Source organism: Polypterus senegalus, chromosome 4 (genome assembly GCF_016835505.1).
Source record: "Polypterus senegalus isolate Bchr_013 chromosome 4, ASM1683550v1, whole genome shotgun sequence".
NCBI lineage: Eukaryota > Metazoa > Chordata > Cladistia > Polypteriformes > Polypteridae > Polypterus > Polypterus senegalus.
The window spans coordinates 52,482,674-52,506,068 of record NC_053157.1 but is presented as its reverse complement, the minus strand read 5'-3'; the positions used below and the strand labels follow the sequence as shown (position 1 = coordinate 52,506,068).

Sequence of the window (23,395 nt, the reverse complement as noted above, 5' to 3'; positions counted from 1 at the left end):
TTCAACAATATGGGCATGTGTTGTATTTTGGAAAAAAATCAAAAAAGAACAAAAGCATGACACAATGAATGATGAAATAATTACAGATTTAAAAACTAAATGTCTACAGGCATCATCCATGGAGCTTTTAGGCCTTGTTCACACGGGCGTTAAGTTTTTGGATAAACGAACTTGCTCTGAACGTCCTAGACGTTTATGTTGCATTTTGTGGTGGCGATCGATTGACTTCTACACCGGCGTTCGTTTGTCTCTGTCTAACGCCAGCCTGCAGCCCAAATTGTAGTTTGTGTGTTAACCTGTGGAGGCAGTGTCGGGAACTGGATATGAAAGTCCTTGTCGTTTTATTTGAGGTGCCTCCTTTCAATATGGACCATTTTGCTATGTTAGATATTAATCTTCTTGTTTTAAAAATACTCGTAATACGGCGACGTAGGGAGAGAAAAATCGCCGCCGCTACTGGGTTCATCCTCTGACTGCACAACGTCGGGTTAAAGCAGTGCTTCTCAATTATTTTCTGTCATGCCCCCCCTAGGAAGAAGAAAACATCTCGCGCCCCCCGCGCGACTATAAATAGTATCATTTGTCTATAAAATTTTTATAAGTACACCTCTGCATAACACTGTATCCTTATTAACGTATAAGAGAATAAAAAAATAAATAAATATGGACCAATTTACAACAAAGAATAGCTTTATTAAATGTAACAGAAAAGATTTAAAGTGCATTCTAAATTCAAAAAAAATTTAAAAGAAAAATAAAAAAGCATGTTCCCCGAGGTCAAACGCGACCTCCTTGACGGAGACACGGGGGCGCGCCCACTATTTGAGAAACACTGGGTTAAAGGAAGTTTTTTTGTGCTTTATGAAGAAATGCGAAAATTTCCGCGCAAGTTTGTCGGATGTCGGTTTCCACTTTTGATTGTCTGCTGCAGCTTGTGCAATGCCACATTGCACGCCGATCAACCAATATGCGACTTGGTGTTAGCCCCGAAGAGAGACTACTTGTCACTTTGAGGTAAGGAAACAGTAGTCGAGTGTGCGCTTACACCGGTGTTATGCACTGAAATGCCCTCCCCCCGCTATGGATTGCCCCCCCTACATAATCGTTATCAAATATTATATTTGAACATAAATTAATAGGTTCATGGTTTACAAATTACACGAGACAATAAAATAAGCAATATGAAAATATATATGTTGTGTATGAAAACATAAAAATATTAATATTTTTTCATATACAACATGTAAACTTATATATATCCGGTCCTCCGAAGCGTAAAATAGACGCGCAGAAAACGAACTAGAAGCGGTTTCCTTGCGTTCGTTGGGTTTTGAACGCCAAGAAAAAGCTGCATGCAACGTTTTTTTGATGCCGTATAAACGCGCTGCCGGACAAACGCACGTCACCAAAGCCCGTGTGAACACTCTCATTGACTCCTACGTGTTGAAAACACTCGGCGCTTGATCCGCGCTCACCGGACGCTACGAACGCAAAAAAAAACGCTCGATTTTAACGCCCGTGTGAACAAGGCCTTACTGTTAAGCAACATTTTATACATACTGTACAATACAATACAATTTATTTTTTTGTATAGCACAAAATCACACAAGAAGTGCCGCAATGGGCTTTAACAGGCCCTGCCTCTTGACTGCCCCCCAACATTGACTCTCTAAGCGGACAAGAAAAAACTTCCAAAAAAAAAAAAAAACCTTGTAGGGAAAAAATGGAAGAATCCTTGGGTAAGGCAGTTCAAAGTAGGCTGGGTGTGCAGTGGGGGTCAAAAAGAAGGGGGTCAATACAATACAGTACAATACACAGAACAAAACAAATCCTCAATACAGTATAAAAATAAAAATTTTATAAGTACTGAGTAGAATTTTAACAGTAGATGATATCACATATGATTTGGATTTGTTTATAGAGTCCTGGAGACCTCAATCATCAAGCTGCCTCCCCCATTTGGCCATTCCACAGCTAAAATAGTGCTCACTGTAAAGAGGTTAAATATGCATAGATGACTTCTCTCTCTTTGCATGGATTAATTTACTTAATTTGGCTCAAACCTGTATTATCTTGGTATAAGAAGCTAAAACAAGCATGAAAAGTTCTACTTATTAGTATTCATGATTATATTCTTCTTTGCAGTACAAGTATAACACACTGAGCAAATTAGACAAGCCCAGAAACAAGAAATATACTTTAAAAGAAGATTTTCAAAAAGCATTAGTTATTCGTTTAGATTCTCTGAAATAAGCAACATTACTTTCCAGAACTTAAACTTACCTGATATCCTTTATGGTAGCCCTTTTCATAGGATCAACTTGCAGCATGTGTTTTAGAAGTGCAATAACAGAGGGATTGAGATACTGAGGTGTATAAAAAATACCATCACAGATCTTTTTGAATAATGTTGGCACATGATCATCATCAAAAGGTAAAGTCCCACAGAGCAAAGCATATAGGATTACACCACTGCTCCAAATATCCACCTCCGGACCAGCATATAATCTGAAAGTGTTTAACAAAGATATTGCTTTATTTAGTCTTGATGAAAATCTACTAAAAAGAAGACTTAGCAACACATTTTAGTATTTAGAAAATGTGAAAAAATATTAGCTTATTGTACACAGGTAGCCATTTTCTTTTCTGAAAATCCAATAAATCAAACTAGAAGACAGTGTTTAATGTCACTTCTTTAGTGAAAAATCTTAGATTGATCTGAAGTGCTTTTATTATTCCCATACTGTGCCTCGATCAAAATAGATTCTAGCTACAGCTCTTAAAATTCATACAGATTATCTGCATTTTATCTTGCATTATATCATACTTGGTAGGCAAACTGCTGGGGACTAAGTTGGTCTGTAATGAGTTGTTTATAAAAAAGTTTCATGATGTCGGTATTTCTCCTAGAAACATTTTATTAGTAGGTGACATTTACAGTGCATCCGGAAAGTATTCACAGCGCATCACTTTTTCCACATTTTGTTATGTTACAGCCTTATTCCAAAATGGATTCATTAAATTCATTTTTTTTCCTCAGAATTCTACACACAACACCCCATAATGTCAATGTGAAAAAAGTTTACTTGAGGTTTTTGCAAATTTATTAAAAATAAAAAAACTGAGAAATCACATGTACATAAGTATTCACAGCCTTTGCTCAATACTTTGTCGGTGCACCTTTGGCAGCAATTACAGCCTCAAGTCTTTTTGAATATGATGCCACAAGCTTGGCACACCTATCCTTGGCCAGTTTCGCCCATTCCTCTTTGCAGCACCTCTCAAGCTCCATCAGGTTGGATAGGAAGCGACGGTGCACAGCCATTTTAAGATCTCTCCAAAGATGTTCAATTGGATTCAAGTCTGGGCTCTGGCTGGGCCACTCAAGGACAGTCACAGAGTTGTCCTGAAGCCACTCCTTTGATATATTGGCTGCGTGCTTAGGGTTGTTGTCCTGTTGAAAGATGAACCGTCGACCCAGTCTGAGGTCAAGAGTGCTCTGGAACAGGTTTTCATCCAGGATATCTCTGTACATTTCTGCAGTCATCTTTCCCTTTATCCTGATTAGTCTCCCAGTTCCTGCCGTTGAAAAATATCCCCACAGCATGATGCTGCCACCACCATGCTTCACTGTAGGGATGGTATTGGCCTGGTGATGAGCGGTGCCTGGTTTCCTCCAAACGTGACACCTGGCAATCACACCAAAGAGTTCAATCTTTGTCTCATCAGACCAGAGAATTTTGTTTCTCATGGTCTGAGAGTCCTTCAGGTGCCTTTTGGCAAACTCCAGGCGGGCTGCCATGTGCCTTTTACTAAGGAGGGCTTCCATCTGGCCACTCTACCATACAGGCCTGATTGGTGGATTGCTGCAGAGATGGTTGTCCTTCTGGAAGGTTCTCCTCTATCCACAGAGGACCTCTGGAGCTCCGACAGAGTGACCATCGGGTTCTTGGTCACCTCCCTGACTAAGGCCCTTCTACTCTGATTGCTCAGTTTAGATGGCCGGCCAGCTCTAGGAAGAATCCTGGTGTTTTCGAATTTCTTCCACTTACGGATGATAGAGGCCACTGTGCTCATTGGGACCATTAAAGCAGCAGAAATTTTTCTGTAACCTTCACCAGATTTGTGCCTCAAGACCATCCTGTCTCGGAGGTCTACAGACAATTCCTTTGACTTCATGCTTGGTTTGTGCTCCGACATGAAGTGTCAACTGTGGGACCTTATATAGACAGGTGTGTGCCTTTACAAATCATGTCCAATCAACTGAATTTACCAAAGGTGGACTCCAATTAAGCTGCAGAAAGGGGAAACAGGATGCACCTGATCTCAATTTTGAGCTTCATGGCAAAGGCTGTGAATACTTATGTACACGTGCTTTCTCAATTTTATATTTTTAATACATTTGCAAAACCCTCAAGTAAACTTTTTTCACGTTGTCATTATGGGGTGTTGTGTGTAGAATTCTGAGGAAAAAAATGAATTTAATCCATTTTGGAATAAGGCTGTAACATAACAAAATGTGGAAAAAGTGATGCGCTGTGAATACTTTTCAATGCACGGTATTGCTGACCTTTTAGATGGGGGTCCCCTATTTAAAATGCAGCTTAAATAAATAATTAAATATTTCTAGCAATAATAAATAATTAATGCTAAAACATTTTTTACAACAAAAAATAAAAACATTATATTCAATTATAATAAAAGTATCCTCACAAAGAAGGCATACATTTTTTTAATTAAATCACATTTACAAAATGCATATTCACAATAAAACATACATATTTTTAACTGAATTATATTCTCTGAGGTTTTTCATAAAAATTAACACAACCGAACACCGTTATTTGCTTTGAATTACAAATTAAATCAGTGAAAGAGGGTAAGATTGCAGCAACATTTTTGCTTTGGGTGCACAAAGTAATCATGTTATTGCCTATAGGCAATGTCAGATTTAAATTTCGAAACAACTCACAATGGATCTTAAACAAAAGGCACTTCACATTTAAGAACAAATGAAACATCGCGCCACTCAAGATTCCACTGAATCGCAGTGCATTGGAAATTATAAGATTGATTTAGATTTTTCACTATGATAAAATGTGAATTATGTCACACACGTAGTACAAGGAGAATGTGGATTTAGCAGCCATGCCACATAAAGAATACTGGAATATGAATAAGAACACTGTGCAAAACAAACAAACATCATAGGCAACACATCTGCAGTATGCCCCCTTAAAAAAAATCACAGTGACTTAATAAATGGATGACACAATGCCTTTTCCCCTGGGCGGAGAATTTATGGACTTCTGAGAGGCCTGCCTGTTAACTTCAAAAATTGTTTTAAAATGTGGTATGTGTTTATTAAAAAAAAAAAAAAAAAGACCTTAGAAGTGAGTTTTTAAAACAGAAGATGATTAGCTTACAACACTTTTATCTACTAAAAAATAAAAACAGCTACTGAAAATGATTAGAACTTACCTTCCTGAAATTACTTCTGGAGCTGCGTAGTTAGGAGAACCACAACTTGTTCTTAAGAATTCCCCATCAGACATCATGTTTGACAATCCTAAGAAAGAGTAGAGGAAGAAAAGATGCCATACCCATAGATTTTCAAACGTACTGTGTTTCAGGCAACATCAATAAAGCTAATTATAATACTTACTAAAATGTTTTACTGGTTTAAAGAAACCAAATACACTAGAATGTGTAATTATTCATCTGTTTATAAATTTGGGTTGATATATACTGTTTAATAGATTGAAAAGGATACAGCAATCCTACTGGGTTAAGTAGGAAAACTATGACGTGTAATAAGATTGGGTAACTCTTACAATATTAGATTTTAGTATGTCTTTAATATGTTTATATCTCAATGTTAGGCACTCATATTTCAGTTTCACAGAGTAGAGCAGAACAAAGAACATAATCTACATACATACTGAATATTATTCTTAATATTCTGGTTTTTTCCATTTTTTACATCTGCAAAGTATGGTTAATTACGGAATATTTTGCTTCAACACACCACGTATAATCAAATGGAAACATATTTTAAACAAATTTTTTACATTTTAGATATTAACATTCATGATTTATGGAAGCTAAAAAACACATTCTTAAGCCTAAATCACAATTTAACAAACTGCAGAATGAAAGATAAAATCTGGAAAAAAATCAACCTTCTTAACATAGAAGATACTTATAATTGTATAAAGAAGGGATCTGCAATCTATGGATATAGCCAAAAAAAATGAGGTAGTGTATAAAAGTCCAAAAAGGCACAACAATACAGGTCTTTAAAAAAATGCTATACTAAATACAACCAAAAGAAATACAATTACCTACTACATGTTTCTTAAATAATCCTAAGCATTATACGCAATATAAAATTATATTGTAAATTCTATTGTTATCTACATCATATACAGGAAAATATGAGGCTCTTTAGGTATGCACTTGTAAGAACAGCTCACCTCACAGCATTGTACTTCATATAGTTTCATAGTGTATGCAGTGCAGTCACATTATACTATAGTCTACAGATCCACTCTGCATAGATTGCTAACTAAATGTTTAATTAAATTTATAGAAACAAAGTAAAAAAGTCTGTTCTAGTCTACAGCTCCACTCTACATAGATTGTTTTTTTATAAACTTAAACATTTATCAAAGTAGAAAAACTCTATTCTAGATTGCTTATTAGAGCACCGTGATATAATACAAAAATCTGTATCTTTTCATAACCATATTAATTATCTACTGAATACATATAAAATAATCAGGCAAATGTAAAATAAAGTAGCCTAATTGTAATCTGACATCAAAATTATTGAGCAATAGTTTACTGACATAAAATAGGCAAATATTTCTGATTATTATTATTATTTGTATTGTCAACCATCCCATTATACATTTAAGCAATGGCAAGATAGAATAACAACCTATCATCTTAAACCAGTAACTGTGAATATGATTTAACACTAACCAACTCTGTATTACTACACAAGAGAGAATTCAGGGTATGTCATGTTTAAGCAAATATTCATATATGAATTTCCCCTTGGGATTAATAAAGTATCTATCTATCTATCTATCTAAGTCTTCGTTTTAGCCTCAAGGCACCAAAACATGAAGTTTATATCAGATGATGTAAAATGTGTGTTGATGGAGTAATGCATACACATCCTGTTGGGAGGATGGGGAGCTAGGACACTGAAACAGGCCTCTAGAAAAACATCCTTGCTCTGATAGCACATTAACAATTACAGTTGGCCATACAGTACACACACAAGAAGTGAACATCTCACTGATTCGGTTCCAAATTACTGCACCTAACAAAAGCTGTATTGTCTCCCTTTATTTCCTGTATGAGAGAATATTCTCCACTGCAGATTAACTATCAAACTTTTTTGTTCTTTAATAAAATTAATATTTGATTAGTTTGCAGCACCTTTAGGACCTTATATTCTAGATTCAAATCCCACTCCCAATCACTGACTGTCTTGTGTATGAATTTTACACAGGTTGTTCTTTGTGTGCTCTTCTTTTAATGTCTATATCCCCATTGATGTGAAGATTCCCAGTGTGAGGAGTGTAGACATGCATGTTTGTTTCCTTACTATGGAGTGGTGCTCTCCAACGTGTGTCCCAAATTTAGTTTAGCAGATTTCAGAATGTGTGTGTTTGTGTGTTATTTTCTAAGATAAATAACTTCTAACAAGACTTTTTATTTGTTAGAATTCTAAATCTATTTTGGCTTGTGACCTTCAATTTAAAATTAGGTGATGCTGATTTAAAGGACTATAGAATCACGGAGCATGAGAGTAGGAGAGACAAGGGAATCTCACTTATTATTTAACAGTAAAACTATAGCAAACTAGAATTAAGTGAGATATCCTTTGGAAAGCAGAGACTCTGTTCTTCTTTCAGTCTCCTTAAATTCACACATACATTCTATACAAAAATATTGTAATACAAGTGCCAAAAACATTTTTGTTTAAATAAACAGGGCATTACTTAAAGCATTAATCTTTGTTGCATTTTGGGATAAACCTAAAAAATTGAATTAAAAAAAAACTTACTGTTCAAATGCCACTTCTAAAGTTTTGGCACCATGTTAAGGGAAAATTCTTAGTATTCACAAAATCTATATATATAATTCACTAAGGCAAGACACCCATGTAAAGCACGCCGGAAGGGGCGTGGATTCACTAAGCTGTTGACAAGTAAGACACCTATAGCGCACGCAGGAAGGAGCCACACCCACCAACTCCAAGACCATTGGATACGACGACAACTCACAGAGCCACGCCCACCAACTCGGACGCAACGACACAGAAAAAAACGGCATCATTTATATTCATCTGTCGTAGAGCCCACATGCATCTCTGAGCCACGTTGACTGTTCATAGAGGCATGTTTCTCGCGGAGGTGAATCGCCGTATGCAGCGTGTAAAACGGTTTGCGAGGGGTATCCCATGTGATCCTTAAAACAATCCTTTACAACTTAGGTTAAAGCACAATGAAGTAAGCAGTCTTTAAAAAACGAGTTTTCAGTTACGACGCACGACTGCGTGCACCATAGCAAACTGTTTTACACACTACATACAGCAATTCGCATCCGCGACAAACATGCGTCATGTCTTTCCAGAAGTGTTTAGCATTCAATAAATTATGCACGAGATTGAGCGTGTGTCTACCCGGCACAGAGAGGCGTGGGTGAGCCATTACGTCCCTACCCTTTGTACACACCCCCCTCCCACCTCGCTACTACCGTGGTCGGGTGTCTTGGTGGATTATATATAGAAAAGCGGCCAAAACCGCACAGAGCAATGAAAAGTCTACGTGAGTCACAGGTGCATCTGGAGTGTGCAAAAACGACAACGACTCAAGTGACGAGTTGGAGGTGGGCACATGAGCCGGCAGTGCTTACTTAACGAGAGTCACGGACGATTGTGTGTTGGTTCGTTCCGTGCACTGTTACAATGTTGCTTTTCTTGCTGATTTCTTACATTACCGATTTTTCAAATGTTAATTTTCTCCCTGTGCTTAAAAATCATTAAAAAAACGGCCTGATTATGCGGCGTATGGTACGCCACGGGTTGGCTAGTAGAATTAATTTACTTATCTGGGACAGCATCAACAGAATCATAAAGCAAAACAGTATGTGTTGTAATTTTTCCTCATTGGATCCTACCAAGCTACAAACTGCACAATCACCTACCACCACCTTACACTAAAAAAATAGAGCCTGTACAGTTTTACTCATAGAACTGCTTATAAAGATATGTTTCTCAGGTGCATTCTCAATTAAGTTCTCTCATTTACCCTGTGAACACCACATACATTTGGTATTTGACATCGATAACACTAATTTGAAACAGAAAGTAAACCGGAAACTGCAAATCGTACTCAAAATTGAAAAAGGACAAAGCCCTAAAATTATAGTAACACTATTACACACAGTATCTACTAGTTTCTAATGGAGCGCTTAATGATGCATTTCCCTTTTAAGTGCAATTAGAATATTCTTTACCAAAATCTGCAATTTTTGCATTCATGTGTGCATCTAGGAGTACATTTTCAGGTTTCAGATCTCTGTGCACAACCATGTGTCGATGACAGTAGTCCACAGCTGAAATTATCTGCTGGAAAAGCCTACGGCTCTCTTTTTCATCAAGCTGTCAAGACACATAAATGCAGTGGTTAATGCTGTTAAATGCCTGTTCTGCTTATATAAAAAGTTTGCCAAAAGATTATCCAAGTTTCCTTTTTTTTTACCTTTCCATTTTTGCATATATAATCAAACAGTTCTCCACCTGAAACATATTCCATTACCATAAAAATATCTGTTGGGGTGCTGATCACTTGGTACCTGAAAGAAAGAAAAACATAATTAAGCATCTGTATTACTTTCTTCATACGCTTTTTGAAATGGTATTTGGCAGATGCAGTGAAACTATTTTCTTTCTTAAATATGTAATTTAGGCACAAAACTGTAAACAACATAAAATCCTAATTTACAGACCAAAATACCTACATTACTAATATCTTAACGCCCCCCACTACTATTACCTCCCTTTTTTTCTTTATTAGGGATACTTCCAGACTATTCCAGATATTTTCCTTCTCTGGCTACCTGTTGCAATAATGCATCACTGAAGTTCATTATAATGGAAGCAAATAATTTTAAAGCTTACACTATACATGCCCTCAGTTTTTCATATTAGCAAGTCTTCTATCTAGGTCTCTACAGTTTTGAATTTCATTCTCAAAACTTAAAGTATACAGCTGACTTTAAAAATCTGTCCATGTCTTTTCCACTACTTCATGAATACAATGCACCTCTCTATTAACCAGAACTGAAAGTTCAGTGGCCTGAGTAACAGGCAACATGGCAAGTGCTAGATACCAAGAAAGATTAGTCTAAACAGCTCTGGGTATATAAAACATTACAAACTTTTGTCTGCCAACTAGTCACTGTATGCTTATAGTTGTTTTTACCTTGAATAAGATAATTCTCATAGATTATGCATCCTTAATCAAAGTGTATAATTAAAAGCAAAACATATTAAACATTTTTTAAAGTGGAGGTGTTTTACACAAAATATCTGAATATTATTGAACCATCTCTCCAAGCAGGATAATGGGAGCTCTATAAAGTTGACCTATCTACAAATGCTAATTCCTCTACTCATACACTTTACTTCCTGAGATCCATCAGTTTAATTGATCTTTTAATTAAATAAGATTTTTCAGTTACAGCACTGCAAGATAATGTTTTCTATCTCAACAGTAATGGAAAACATCATCATCTTCACAACAAAGATCAACAGGCCTACTCCAGATAAAAGTCAAATTCATTCTTGAGTTTAGGTTTGGGGAAAAAGTCACATTTTTATAAAAGTTTGGTTAAGCCGTGTATTATAGTGGCAGCCAAATTTTAAAACTGGCAACACATAAAATATATGAAGTGGCAGCAAATCAGTGTGTGGGTACAGATACTTAATAGAAAAACACATGTGTGAAAGAAATTCTTGATCACTCCTGTTTATACTTGGGAACAGGTAGCAGAAGATGTCCTCAGGCACACTGGATGCCTACCCCGGTCTGTTTAGAAGTCAAGTGTTCACTGTGTGACACTGCAGAAACCCCCAGCTTTTCACCCTGAAAGTTTGATCTTTGACTTTAATTATCAATCTTGCTGATATTTTCATCTCTGTCTGCACAAACTTTCATCTTTTCCTAGGATGCAATGCAAATACATTAAAGTATAAACAAGCTTTTACAGTGCTCAAGTAAACTGGGCATGTTGCAAGATTTGAAATCACAATCAAAACTTAAATGAACCACAGGACTTCTGAATGGCTACAGTAGATAGCTGCAGTTGATAACAAAATCATCAGAATTCACAAATGGAAAGATTTAGGGTGAGCAACACCACCCAATCATCATGTTTGAGGACACTATGGTTTACTTAATAACGTCATCAAGAAATTTAAATTGTGTGCATAAATCTAAAGCATGTGTTGGATGGTGAAATTTGTGCACTTCTGCACCCTTAGAAGGGTAAATCACTCTTATGAGACATCAGCCTCTTAAAGGGAGAATAAACAACTAGTGTAACCAAATAAGACCGGCACACACACACACTCACACACTAAGAGAAAGCAAGAAATCTGTGGGAGTCAATTCTATGCTCCTAAATCAGTGAGGCAGTAGCATTTACCACTGTGCTACTGTACAGTTTTACTTTAAAATATGGGAAAAACATCAACATTAACGGAATACTTTTGCAACACAGGAACTCCAAATGAAACCTTTTATTTGTTATATATCCGATATAATATGTAAATGGTCTATCAGCTCAGAACAATGGTGAAGCACAAATGCATTATGTGAAAACCAAACCACAACTTGTTTTCAAACCTGGATATGTATTTTGTGCAAACTCTCTTCTCAAACCACAGGAATCTTGCACCACTCAGTAAACTGAAATTTCACATTACTTTATTGAGAACATCCAAAAACTGGTAGGAAAAAGTGTCTAGAGAATTTCTGGGATTCGCTTTCAGTGTTAACTTACTGTTGCCTAATCAGTTAACCATATAAATTATAATGTAAATATTAAACTTGGAAAATAGTGTGATTAAAATTAAAATGAAACCTGAAAAGCAAATAAATTCAAGGGTGTTGTAAGCACAAACACTAGGGACAGGAACAAGACCTGGAACCTATGCATGATGAAAACATGCATATACAGTGTGGATGAACCAGGAGAGGGACTGTGCCTCTCCTGGACCACGAGAGGGCAGCCGCCCTGGTTGGTTGGGAGGCCATGGGAAGGAAGCATGGAAGCTCAACCCTATAGGGGCCTGTGGCCTGTTGTCACCCAGATAAGTGAAGAGGTGCTTGCAGAAGAAATACCACGGACACCTGGAGTGCTTCGAGGTGCTCATGCGGCAATTCCACCACATCAGGAAGTGCCACAGGAAGCTCATCTGGGGACACCTGGACAATAAAAGGGGCAGCCTCCCTACAGTCGTCATCCAGAGTCACAAGGAAGAGGATAAAGCTCGAAGGAATGGAGTGGAGGCGGTGAAGAAAGGCTGGAGTGTTGAGAAGCCTGGACTTAGGGTGATTGGTGGAAGGACACTGGGTTGTGTGCAGGACTTTGTTAGTTGTATATAGTGTAAATAAAAGTGTGTGTTTGGACCTGTTGGTGTCTGCCTGTCTGTGCTTGGGCTGGACTTCCGCAACAGGTACATTACAGGAACAATAGAGCCCATAGCTTGATAAAAGAAACAATCCCTAAAACTACATATTGGAACATGTCAACATCAAGTAAGACCTGGGGGAGATTTATAACAAAATATTATGTTATTGAAAGTGTCTAGAAACACCATTAAGTCCATCAATGAGAACGGGAAAAGAAAATGTACTACCCAAATTCTACTTCGCTCGAGCCATCTTCCTAGGCTATATAGCCACGCAAGACAAACACTACAGTAATCCCTCCTCGATCGCGGGGGTTGCGCTCCAGACCCCCCCCGCGATAGGTGAAAATCCGCGAAGTAGAAACCATATGTTTGTATGGTTATTTTTATATATTTTAAGCCCTTATAAACTCTCCCACCCTGTTAACATTATTAGAGCCCTCTAGACATGAAATAACACCATTTAGTCAAACGTTTAAACTGTGCTCCATTACAAGACAGAGATGACAGTTCTTTCTCACAATTACAAGAAAGCAAACATATCATCTTCAAAGGAGCGCCATCAGGAGCAGAGAATGTCAGAGAGAGCGCTCACTAAGAAAAGCAAACAATCAAAAAATCAATACGTGCTTTTAAGTATACAGAAGCACCGTGATAAAGCGGCATTTTGTAGGGGAGCGTCCGTGTCCTCTGTGCAAACAGCCCCTCTGCTCACACCCCCTCCGTCAGGCAGAGAGAGTGAGAAAGATAGAGAGAAGCAAACAAGCACCGCGCGGGAAGCATATCTTATAGCATTGAGGAGTTTTAGTTAATATGTAATACATGCTCTGATTGGGTAGCTTCTAAACCAACCGCCAATAGCATCCCTTGTATGAAATCAACTGGGCAATCAAACCGAGGAAGCATGTAACCTAAATTAAAAGACCCATTGTCCGCAGAAAGCGAACCAGCGAAAAATCTGTGATATATATTTAGATGTGCTTACATTTAAAATCCGCGATAGAGTGAAGCCGCGAAAGTCGAAGCGCGATATAGCGAGGGATTACTGTATTCAAAAAAGTGATATAGACCCACTGACCACCTTGACAGGTTTCATGGTAGACATTAAAGAAACTATGTAAAATGCAAACATTTCTGCTGTACATAACAAATGTCATCTGCAAGGGAGACAGAAAAATGACAAACACTCCTGAAAAATGGACACATAACAATAACATGATGGTAACTATGAAGCTGGAAAAAGGCATAGGGAACACTCTGACATAGAACAACTAGACTCCCAGGGCTAGACATGATTCTCAGAACGAGAATACACATCTGAGAGCAACTCGCAAAAATCTTAGCAGTGATAGTGGGGTTTGTTTTAAAAATCCATCCACCAACTTCCTCCAGTTTGTGCAGAATAAAATATTCAAGGTACAACTAAAAACACAAACAAGGCAGCATACTGATGGAAAGCATTAAAAATAACATTTAATACAATATTATGGACTATAAAGGATGTACATATTCACTGCTCGCGCAGTGTAGTGTCCCTCGGGTGGCTCGCAGCGGCAAGCGGTGATCCAGTTGTGGCTGAGGAGGCTAGTGAGGGTGAACGGGACGGCGGGGGGTAGCATTGTAGTGTGCCTCGGGAGGCTGCCTGTTGAATGAGAGCAGTGGTGGGCGATTCACTATTGGGCGATTGGTTGCTAGCAAAACTCAAGGCTGCCTATTAATTTTCTTCTTGAAAAGATAAAAGCAATACAGAAACAGTCAGTATCAATCTCTTTTACTCAAGAGCTAGCTGCCAAGAAATTACCATACGTAATCTCTTAAACTGAACTGGACTGTAGTCACATAGTGCTCAGTTCCACCAAAAATATGTTCAAGGTTATTGTATATTTTCCAAATATTAAAAACTCATATCTACTAACAGCCCATTTTATAACTGCTCAAGATAAATTATGCTGAATCAAAAGACTGCTCTTATGTACCTGAATTTTGTCACACAGATTACTAAAAAAAATTACTCAAATGAAAAATACCCCCTCCCATCAGCCAATTTTTATACACCTAAAAGGCATGCTATATTACCAGAAATTTAGTTCAACCAATGGGCAGTGCGTATGGCTAGAGGGCGGTATGCCCGGTGTGCTACGTACCACAGAAGGACAAAAGGCAGTCATTAGCCTAAACATGATAAAGAGATGGCTAGAGAGAAAGCATGTCATCTGTCATATAATGCTAGAGAAGAAGCAACCATGCAGTTGCCAGGGATGCCTGGCCCTTACATGTACAGACCTAAAGTGTTAACCACTCATATAAAATAAGCCCTATATAATAAATAAAGAGCTAACCATACAACTCATTTGGTTTTAATATAGGACAAATTAAATTTAATTTCCAGAATATTAAGTGTTAATTTATCAAATAACAAACCACGTTAAAATTATTAGAATACCAAATACGAAGCAAAAATGAAGTTGAAGCAGCACTCACAGCTTAATAATATGAGGATGCCTGAAAAGCTTTAGGTTCTGGATCTCCCTGCGGATTTTCCCAACTACATCAAGGCTGCGGATTTTCTGGCGGTTAAGTATCTTGACAGCAACCTGATGCTTTGTCAGCTCATGCCTTCCAACTGAAAAAGAGAAATTAACGAGTTAGAAACTGCTTCTGGGAAAATACTGTACATGCAAAGCAACACAAAAGGTATAGTTGTTACTCAGCAATAGAATGATAACCCTCCAAATAATGATTCCCAGCAAAGCACAAATTGAAAAGTAATTAGAACAAATCTTTTTGAGACATTATAATTCACAACTGAGTAAAATTATCTTTTAACAATTTCATTTTACCTTAAACTACAGCCCCATTGTTGCATGAATATGAGGATGCATTACGTGCAGAGAAGAGTAGACATCTTATAATCAGTGACAGGAAAAGATAGAAACTCTCCTCTACTTCCTTTTCATTTGTTTCCACTTCTATATTGGGTCAATGTGCCTGATCCACCCTCTCCACATAGCCAGTCCTGCACCTCCTCCCCAGTCAGCCCTTTTTCCTTCGGAGGTCAATAAATAAAGTAAAAGAAGACCCGATTTGTCCTCCCAACGTTCTCTTTCTGTGTACTTGCATTTCAATTACTCTTTATTATCTTTGTCTCTCTTCTTCACATATCTATACCACTTCAACCTATTTTCCTGTACTTTTTTTTAACACATCACACCTACTTTTACTGTACCGCCATCTTATTTCTTATTCTGTCCTCCTTTCTAGCTCCACACATTCGTCTCATCATCGAAATAACATTGGCATAATAAACCCAGTGAAAAAAAAAAATCCCATGAATAATCAAAAATTGCATTGCCACATAAGACGCATTAAAACACTGATAAAAGACTAACAAAAAACAGTTAAAAACAGTTTGCATTTCTAAAGTAGAACAGTGCAGATTAAAAAATTTAAAAGGAAAGTAATGCTATCCTTTTACTCGTTCTCTTTGGCTCTTTTAAATACTATATGCACAAAAATATGTGGACACCTCTCCATACTACTGGGTTCAGCTGTTTTAGCCACATCTGCATGTTAACAGGTGCATAAAATCCACTGGGAGTAGAATGGGTTATACTGAAGAGGTCAGTGACATTATATTTATGCTCCTGGAGGACTGGAAACATTCTCTCTGGAGTGATCAACCATGCTTTACTATCTGGCAGTCTAATTTTAGATTCTAGGCTTGGAGGATGCCAAGAGAATGCCAGCTTCCGGACTACATTATATCTACTATAGTTTGGGGAAGCAGGAAATGGAGGAGGAGATAATGGTTTGGGTTAGACCACTTGGATCCAGTAAAGTGTACTGTTCATGCTATAGCATACAAAGACATTTTACACAATTGTGCCCCTCTAGCTTTGTGGCAACAGTCTGGGGAAGGCCCCTTTCTGTCCCAGCCTGACACACAGTGGACCTGCATGGTTTGGTGTGAAGGAACTTGAGTGGCGTGTACAGAGCCCTGAGATACACTCCAAAATCTTGTGGAAAGCTTTCCCAAAAGAGTGGAGGCCGCAATAGTTGCAAATGGGGCTTGACTCCACATTAATGCCCATGGTTTTGAAATTGGGTGTCCAACAAGCTCACGTGTGTTCGTGAGGTGTCCAAAAACATTTAGCCATATACTGCATCAGTGAAAGTCATAACAAAAAATTGAACTACTGCACCAATAGAAACAGAACAGAAAACAGAGTAAAATGTACATTTTTTTTGCATTTCACTAATCTCAAAGTCAACCAATCAGAGCACTCTGATCATTCATGCAATGAACAGCATTATAAAAAATAAAACTAAATTTAATCTACATTTTATATACTGCTATTAACAGTATGGAATGCCAAAATGCACTATACAAAGCTTACAGTATTACAATACAATATCAGACTTTGTAATTGTACATTCTAATATTATGAATCATTAAAAATTCTGCAGATATACAGTAAAAATGCACTTTTATTTGTAATTATCAGGTTTACCAAAAGATCCAAGATTGGGTTCTGGAACAGCAAAAAGGCCAGTGTAAGAATATGCACAGTTCGATAGGTTTACATAGTGTAAAAACCATGGACGGGCATACTGGAATAACATTTAACTTTGAATTGAAGTAATATAGTTTTGAAGACAAGCCACTAAGGACAATGTGCTCACAGCATTTTTATTTGTTTAAGACTAACAGCAGCATTTCAATCCTGTGAATTTTTTAAGACCATTAAAAACAAGAATTAAAAAGTGTTGCCACAGTGAAATGATAAAGGTGTGGTAAAGTAAAACTGCATCTACAGAGGTAAGAATAGTGTAGCAATGTTTCATAGAGCATAAAAGTATGAGATTAAAAGAAACATGGGATGAATTAAATTTTCAAGGTACTATCAAGTAGTACTCCTAGACCAATTACAGTTGGAGATGGGATAGCATTATTTCATCAGCTGTTATATTACAGTAGACTCATCACACATACAGCCATTTTGTTTGAAACTTATCTGGATTCCTGCTTTCTACTACTGTACCTGTTTCTTGATTTTTACATGCTACAACTGTAGCAGGCACCACATGTGTGGAGTTTTTGTTCCCCATCCGCCCCGTCTACATATACTTTCCTCGAAGTACTAACTTTTTTCTCCCATATTTCATAAACATGCCAGTTATCTTAACTGAAGACTATACACTTTTGTTCTATGACTAAGTGTGCATGCGAGTATGAATGTATTAGGAATAGAATGGCATCTAGTTGGCTCCTGCCTTGCAACCAGTGCTGCCAGGATACTTCTTAGCGTCCCACAACCCTGCTCTGGACAAATGGGTTTGAAAATGGGTTGGAGAGAAAGACAACTGTATTCACAACCATATTACATTTCCTTATTTGAAATGTGTATAGTGTTTTAAATTGAAGCAACCACTCTCACGATTTCAAATTTCCTCATTGAACTAGAGAGGTTACAAATTACAACGTCTGCAAAGCACATCTCATGCTTTTAATGCACACATGAATCATGCATTTTTATTTCTACACTAAACTTAATCCATAATAAGATAAAATTGGTAATAACAAAGTACTACTAATAAGTAAACAATGGGCTTTTATACTGAAAGATCAGTGGGTCTTCCACAGTTTTTAAATTACACCATTAAGAATTTTAGAATAAAAGTCATGATTCCTGAAGTCCTGTGCTGAAGAAAGCCCTTATATTATGATGAACAAAAACATATACACAGTTTGGCAATTGGTAATATAGGCCAGAAAATAAGTTATGCTTGTAAGTTATACAGATCAGGAGACTGCAGATACGACGATTCGTTCTGTTCAATGGTCCATTGATCACAGTACATTTCAATTGCTTTACAGAAACTGAGGATAATAAAACATCAAGTATGAAAATATAGTCCATGTACTGCAAAATCAGCTATATTGTGAAGGGCCCCAATGGAATTCTATAGAATCACCAGCACATATACATTATATTTTGAAAGAAGGCTTTCATGGCTGTTCTAGTCAAGGTTTAAATGAAAGCAAGCATCAAATAATGTGAAAATTGCTGAAATATATCTGATTAGAAACCAATGCTATGCAGGCATAAATGGCAGCAAATATATTTTTACCAACTACTATAAATCTATTAAAATGAACATCACACATGAATCAAATTAATCCATAAATTTGAAAAATACAACTGGAAAAGCTTGACTATGCTTAATACACATCTTAATTCAAAGAAAAATAAAACCATTACAAAATAAAAGGGTGTCAGGAACAGGCTACTTAAATGTACCAACTTTTGGACTACTAAACTTCTAAACAAATGAGTGCAAAAAATACATTTGAGGATATAAAAAAGAATATAAATGTTGCAGTTATTTATTTTGCTGTTCCCATACTGATTTTCTTAGCCTGCCTATGTAAAAATGATTCTTCAGTTCCAAATGGTCAGTAGCAAGAGATTTAATTATTAAACTCGCGCTATGAAAGATGAGATAAAAGAAACGGAATTAGTAATTCATTACATAAAATAAATCGTACATTACTTCAGAAATATTCACTTTCCCACTTCTTAAGAAATACAATTTTACTAGAAGATTAAATGACCTTGAAATTGAGTCTTACAGAACAAAAACATGCTTAAGGAACAGCCACCCCTTAAATTAGTTGCCTAAAGGATAATGTAGTTTAATGACTGTTTTGCATAAATGTTTGGTACCTTTTTTCAACCCAGTACACACAAGTACTTCTCCCTATTAAAGAAAAAGGGATTTTAACCTTACAGCCTAAAGTAAGTCTCAGTGAGGGAACTTCAGACAGAAATGACTGAAAAGCATCAGAAAATTTAATTTAATGCTAATTCAATGAATCATTTTGAAAAATGTTCATTTTAAAAAGTTCAAAATGGTGACATACTTTAATTCAGTGTTACGAAAGATCAAATTAACAATATACTGAACCCATCTAATCTCGTGGGGGCAGAGGTTTATCTTAGCAGCATCATGTGCAAAGTAGAAACCAACTCGACACAAGGTGCCAGTCCATCTCAACTTCTGCATATACTCTGACTTGCATCTGAATTACCCAGAGAAAAAACTTCAGATTGGCAGTAACTGGGAGCAGAACCATAGGTCATTGCGTCTGAGCAGTAGCAGTATTAACGCCCATGGGTGACCACACTTTTCAACGCAGAGAACAAAAAACAATCGTAGGAAAGCATTTGAAATTGACTTATGAATCCTGTTCTTATAAAAAGTATGAGTGGTGTAACATTTATTGTAGGTGCGTATGAAGACCTAGTTAACGAATTTCAAATTTGGAGCATTTTACATTTTTTAGTCACTTCAAAGAGTCATCTATCACATTTTTGTTAAATATTTCTGTAACAGTGAGTGAGTTTACATGCACACACAAACCAGGCTAAGGCAAGTAACCTGGCTAAGGCAGAAACTTGTTTTTTAAAAAACCTCTGTGTACATCCATAAGCATGCTTCTGGAATTACACTCAGATGTCATTAAACTGTACCCAAAAAAAAAAATAAATTAAAACATCACCACTGACCTCTGTGAATCTGAAAACAAGCATAAAGCCTGTGATCATTTTTTGTGTTAGTCCATCATTTGCAGTGAAGTAAATAACATTCATCTCCTTTTTACATTCTCAACATGAGCCACCAATTATTTGCATTATGAACACTGCATTCCCCAATGCCACTGTTTCAACATGTCCATATCAAATAACTGGATTAAAAATAAACCAACACTTTATTTATATGTTTCTGTTATCAGATTGAATGCAGCACACTCTTTTCTGCTTGGCTGTGCAATTGAACCCTGCTAAGGAGCATAGTATTGGAATGTGTCTTTTTTGCCTTACACCCAGTACTACTAAGATAATAATGCCGCAAGATTTTTTACTTCAATAAAATAAAAGTATTGCCTTAGGTTACTCATTACTTTAAAAAGTAAATCAGACTACATTATACATGTTACCCTTACCCCCAGCACTGCTCACAAGATTGGGCACTGTACATTCATGCTCATAAAGATAAATGTATTAATTTCTGAAATATTGAGGCAGAATATTTAAACCAGAAGAAGGAAAAATGTGATTGACTGGTTATGTGGACACTTCTACCTGTAGCTGTTGAAAGTGTGTGTGTGTGTGTGTGTGTGAAGTTACGTAGGCAGACATACAAAGACAACAAAAAAAACATTAAATATGACCCTGTTATGGGTTTACATGCCTAAGTAACCAAGTTACTCACAGTTAAATCTATGTCTGTTAACCTGATTTCTCTAAATGGAATAAAGGTTTACATGGAATTTTAGAAACCAGGTTTCTGTGAATAGCAGGGTTATTAAAGCACATGTAAATGCATTCAGTGAGTCATGTTCCAAAAAACAGTGATAACAGAACACATCTGCATTTATTACTAATCTACATTAAATACATGCTTTTTGAGTCAGTAAGTTTACATTATGTTGTAGTTAAAAAACAAAACCCAAATAGGCTTGTGGTAGCGCAATAGCTTTCATACACAGCAGATTAGCACATAAGTGATGTAAAAATGGCATCAACTGAAACCCCATTGTGAGTTGTGGAGGATCAATGACTAACCCTTCACATCCTCCAAGAGATAAAATGTGTTGAAGTCTCAAGCCAAACCTGTTGGCTGCTTTGGACCATGATGTAGAGCAGGCCTGGAGTTTTGCCGATAAACTATAGAATCAGAGAAATGCCTCAACCATAATAATGCGCAGATAATGAAACTGTGAAGTTGTTTTTTAATGTAATGTATATTTTTGATCACTCTCTGCACACTATGTAATGCTAACCTAATTCCTTTCCTCTTACATTCATTTCTAGATTAGTGAGATTTGATAAGGTTGTTTTGCTTCCTCAAGTAGTGGCAGTGGTGAGCTGGTGTACAAGTGATTCACACATATGCACCTCTCTGCAACATTTGACTAACTAGTAATGGGCATCTGTTCTGCTGTCAAAAGTGGCTGTTGGATGCATAAATGAAAAAAAATATATATACAAGTTGAAGTGACCATTCAAGGTAAATTTGAAAGAGTAAACTAATCTGTAATCGGCGTCACACAGAATGTTTCCCCGTTTTATGATAGTCAAGTTCAGAAATACACCGATGATTTTTTAATATTTGTACAGAGTGTGCGGTGTTTTAGATATCTCAACAAAAACTAAACTTTCTTGATGAATAAACATGCAGAATTTCAACAAGATCAGTCCACTGGCAGTCAAGTTGTTTAACGCAAAAAGACAGGCCGACATGGTGCTTTTTGCACTATATGCATATACAGTGTACAACAAATAAAATATGGTAACCTGCCTGCAAAATTCTTAACATATACTGTATATTTTGATTTGATCACCAATGATGAAAGAAATCAAAATATATTTAAAACTAAAAGAACAAAGAAAATTTGTAATTATCTGTTGACCTGTGAGCCACTTAAAAGAGAGACACAATGAACAGATGATGTGTGCTTAAAATCCAGGGCTGGTAGAATGAACTGATCAGATGCACAAAATGCAGAGGATGGCAGCATTATGAGGCAGCACAAGCAAAACACAAGGAAGAGAAGCATTAACAGATGGTTTATACAAAATATGAAAGGTGAAAATACTAACAGCTCCCAAACTCAAAATAGACAGAGGTTGCAGGACTAACAGGTAACATACAAAAAACAAGAGGCACCATTAAATCAATGGGTTTGAAAAGGTTGGCACAAATGCAAAACACACAGCGATTACTGGTGGAAAGACGTCTTCATTACTCCATTGTTCTGTACAGTGTGAAAATTTTCAAGCTGAATTGGCATATTGTTTCCATTATGATATCCACCTTTGACACTGCTGAATCGTAAAAAAAGGAGTCTGAATGGATAAAAAGATCAATGCCCTTCTTAAGAAGTGTTGTTATGCACACTACCGAGGTAGCAAGAGCCTGTTCTGGTGTATCTGCACTCAATATGCAGGGTTTTATTATTTCTTTAAATACTTCAACAGCATTAGACATATGGAATATAAGCTTTAGAAAGGCAGGACATTGTGCCTATGTTAAAAATCAAATCAATTAGTCACAAAAAACAGTTAATGCACTTAACACTGAAATATGTAAAAAAATAAATAAATAAATAAAATAAAAAAACTCAATTATTCAAAGTGTATAATATTAAGAAAAGAATAACTAATCTAAAATTACCCTTCTCATACACTACAAGTAGAATCAAACTTTTTACATATAACTGTTGTGATAGTCCAGGGTGCCAGTGAGCCCGAAACACAAAGATAAAAATACAATCCTGGGTTCAAATAAATGAGTGTTTTATTACTAAAAACACCTCAGTATAAGCACAAAAGCACAAGTTTTCTCTTCTCAATACTGCTCCTTTCACCACCACACTACTCAACTCCAACTGAGTGTTGTTCTCCGTTCTCCCAGCTCCGACTTGCCTGGACAAGGGAGTGCAACCCCTTTCATTGAAGACCTGTGAGTACTTCTAGTGCCAAGGTCACGGTTCCACACAGCATAGAGTATATCTCCCTGTAGCACCCTTTTGCGGCACCCATGGACCCCAGCAGGACTGTGCAGCTGGACTACAACTCCCAACATTCCCTGCTGGTTCCCAAATGGGTA

At 36.8% G+C, this 23,395-nt stretch overlaps 1 protein-coding gene across 2 annotated transcripts in view; it reads right to left on the bottom strand.

Annotated features, from left to right (window-relative positions):
- Positions 1–23,395, bottom strand: part of prkaa1 (protein kinase, AMP-activated, alpha 1 catalytic subunit) — a 65,700-nt gene that overhangs the window by 16,540 nt on the left and 25,765 nt on the right. For both annotated transcript variants that reach the window (XM_039750629.1, XM_039750630.1), the window contains exons 2-6: positions 15,200–15,341; positions 9,783–9,876; positions 9,538–9,682; positions 5,482–5,569; positions 2,284–2,508 (exon numbers count right to left, since the gene is read on the bottom strand). In XM_039750629.1, the coding sequence (XP_039606563.1) occupies positions 2,284–2,508; positions 5,482–5,569; positions 9,538–9,682; positions 9,783–9,876; positions 15,200–15,341 (694 nt within the window). The remainder of the gene's footprint in view (positions 1–2,283; positions 2,509–5,481; positions 5,570–9,537; positions 9,683–9,782; positions 9,877–15,199; positions 15,342–23,395) is intronic.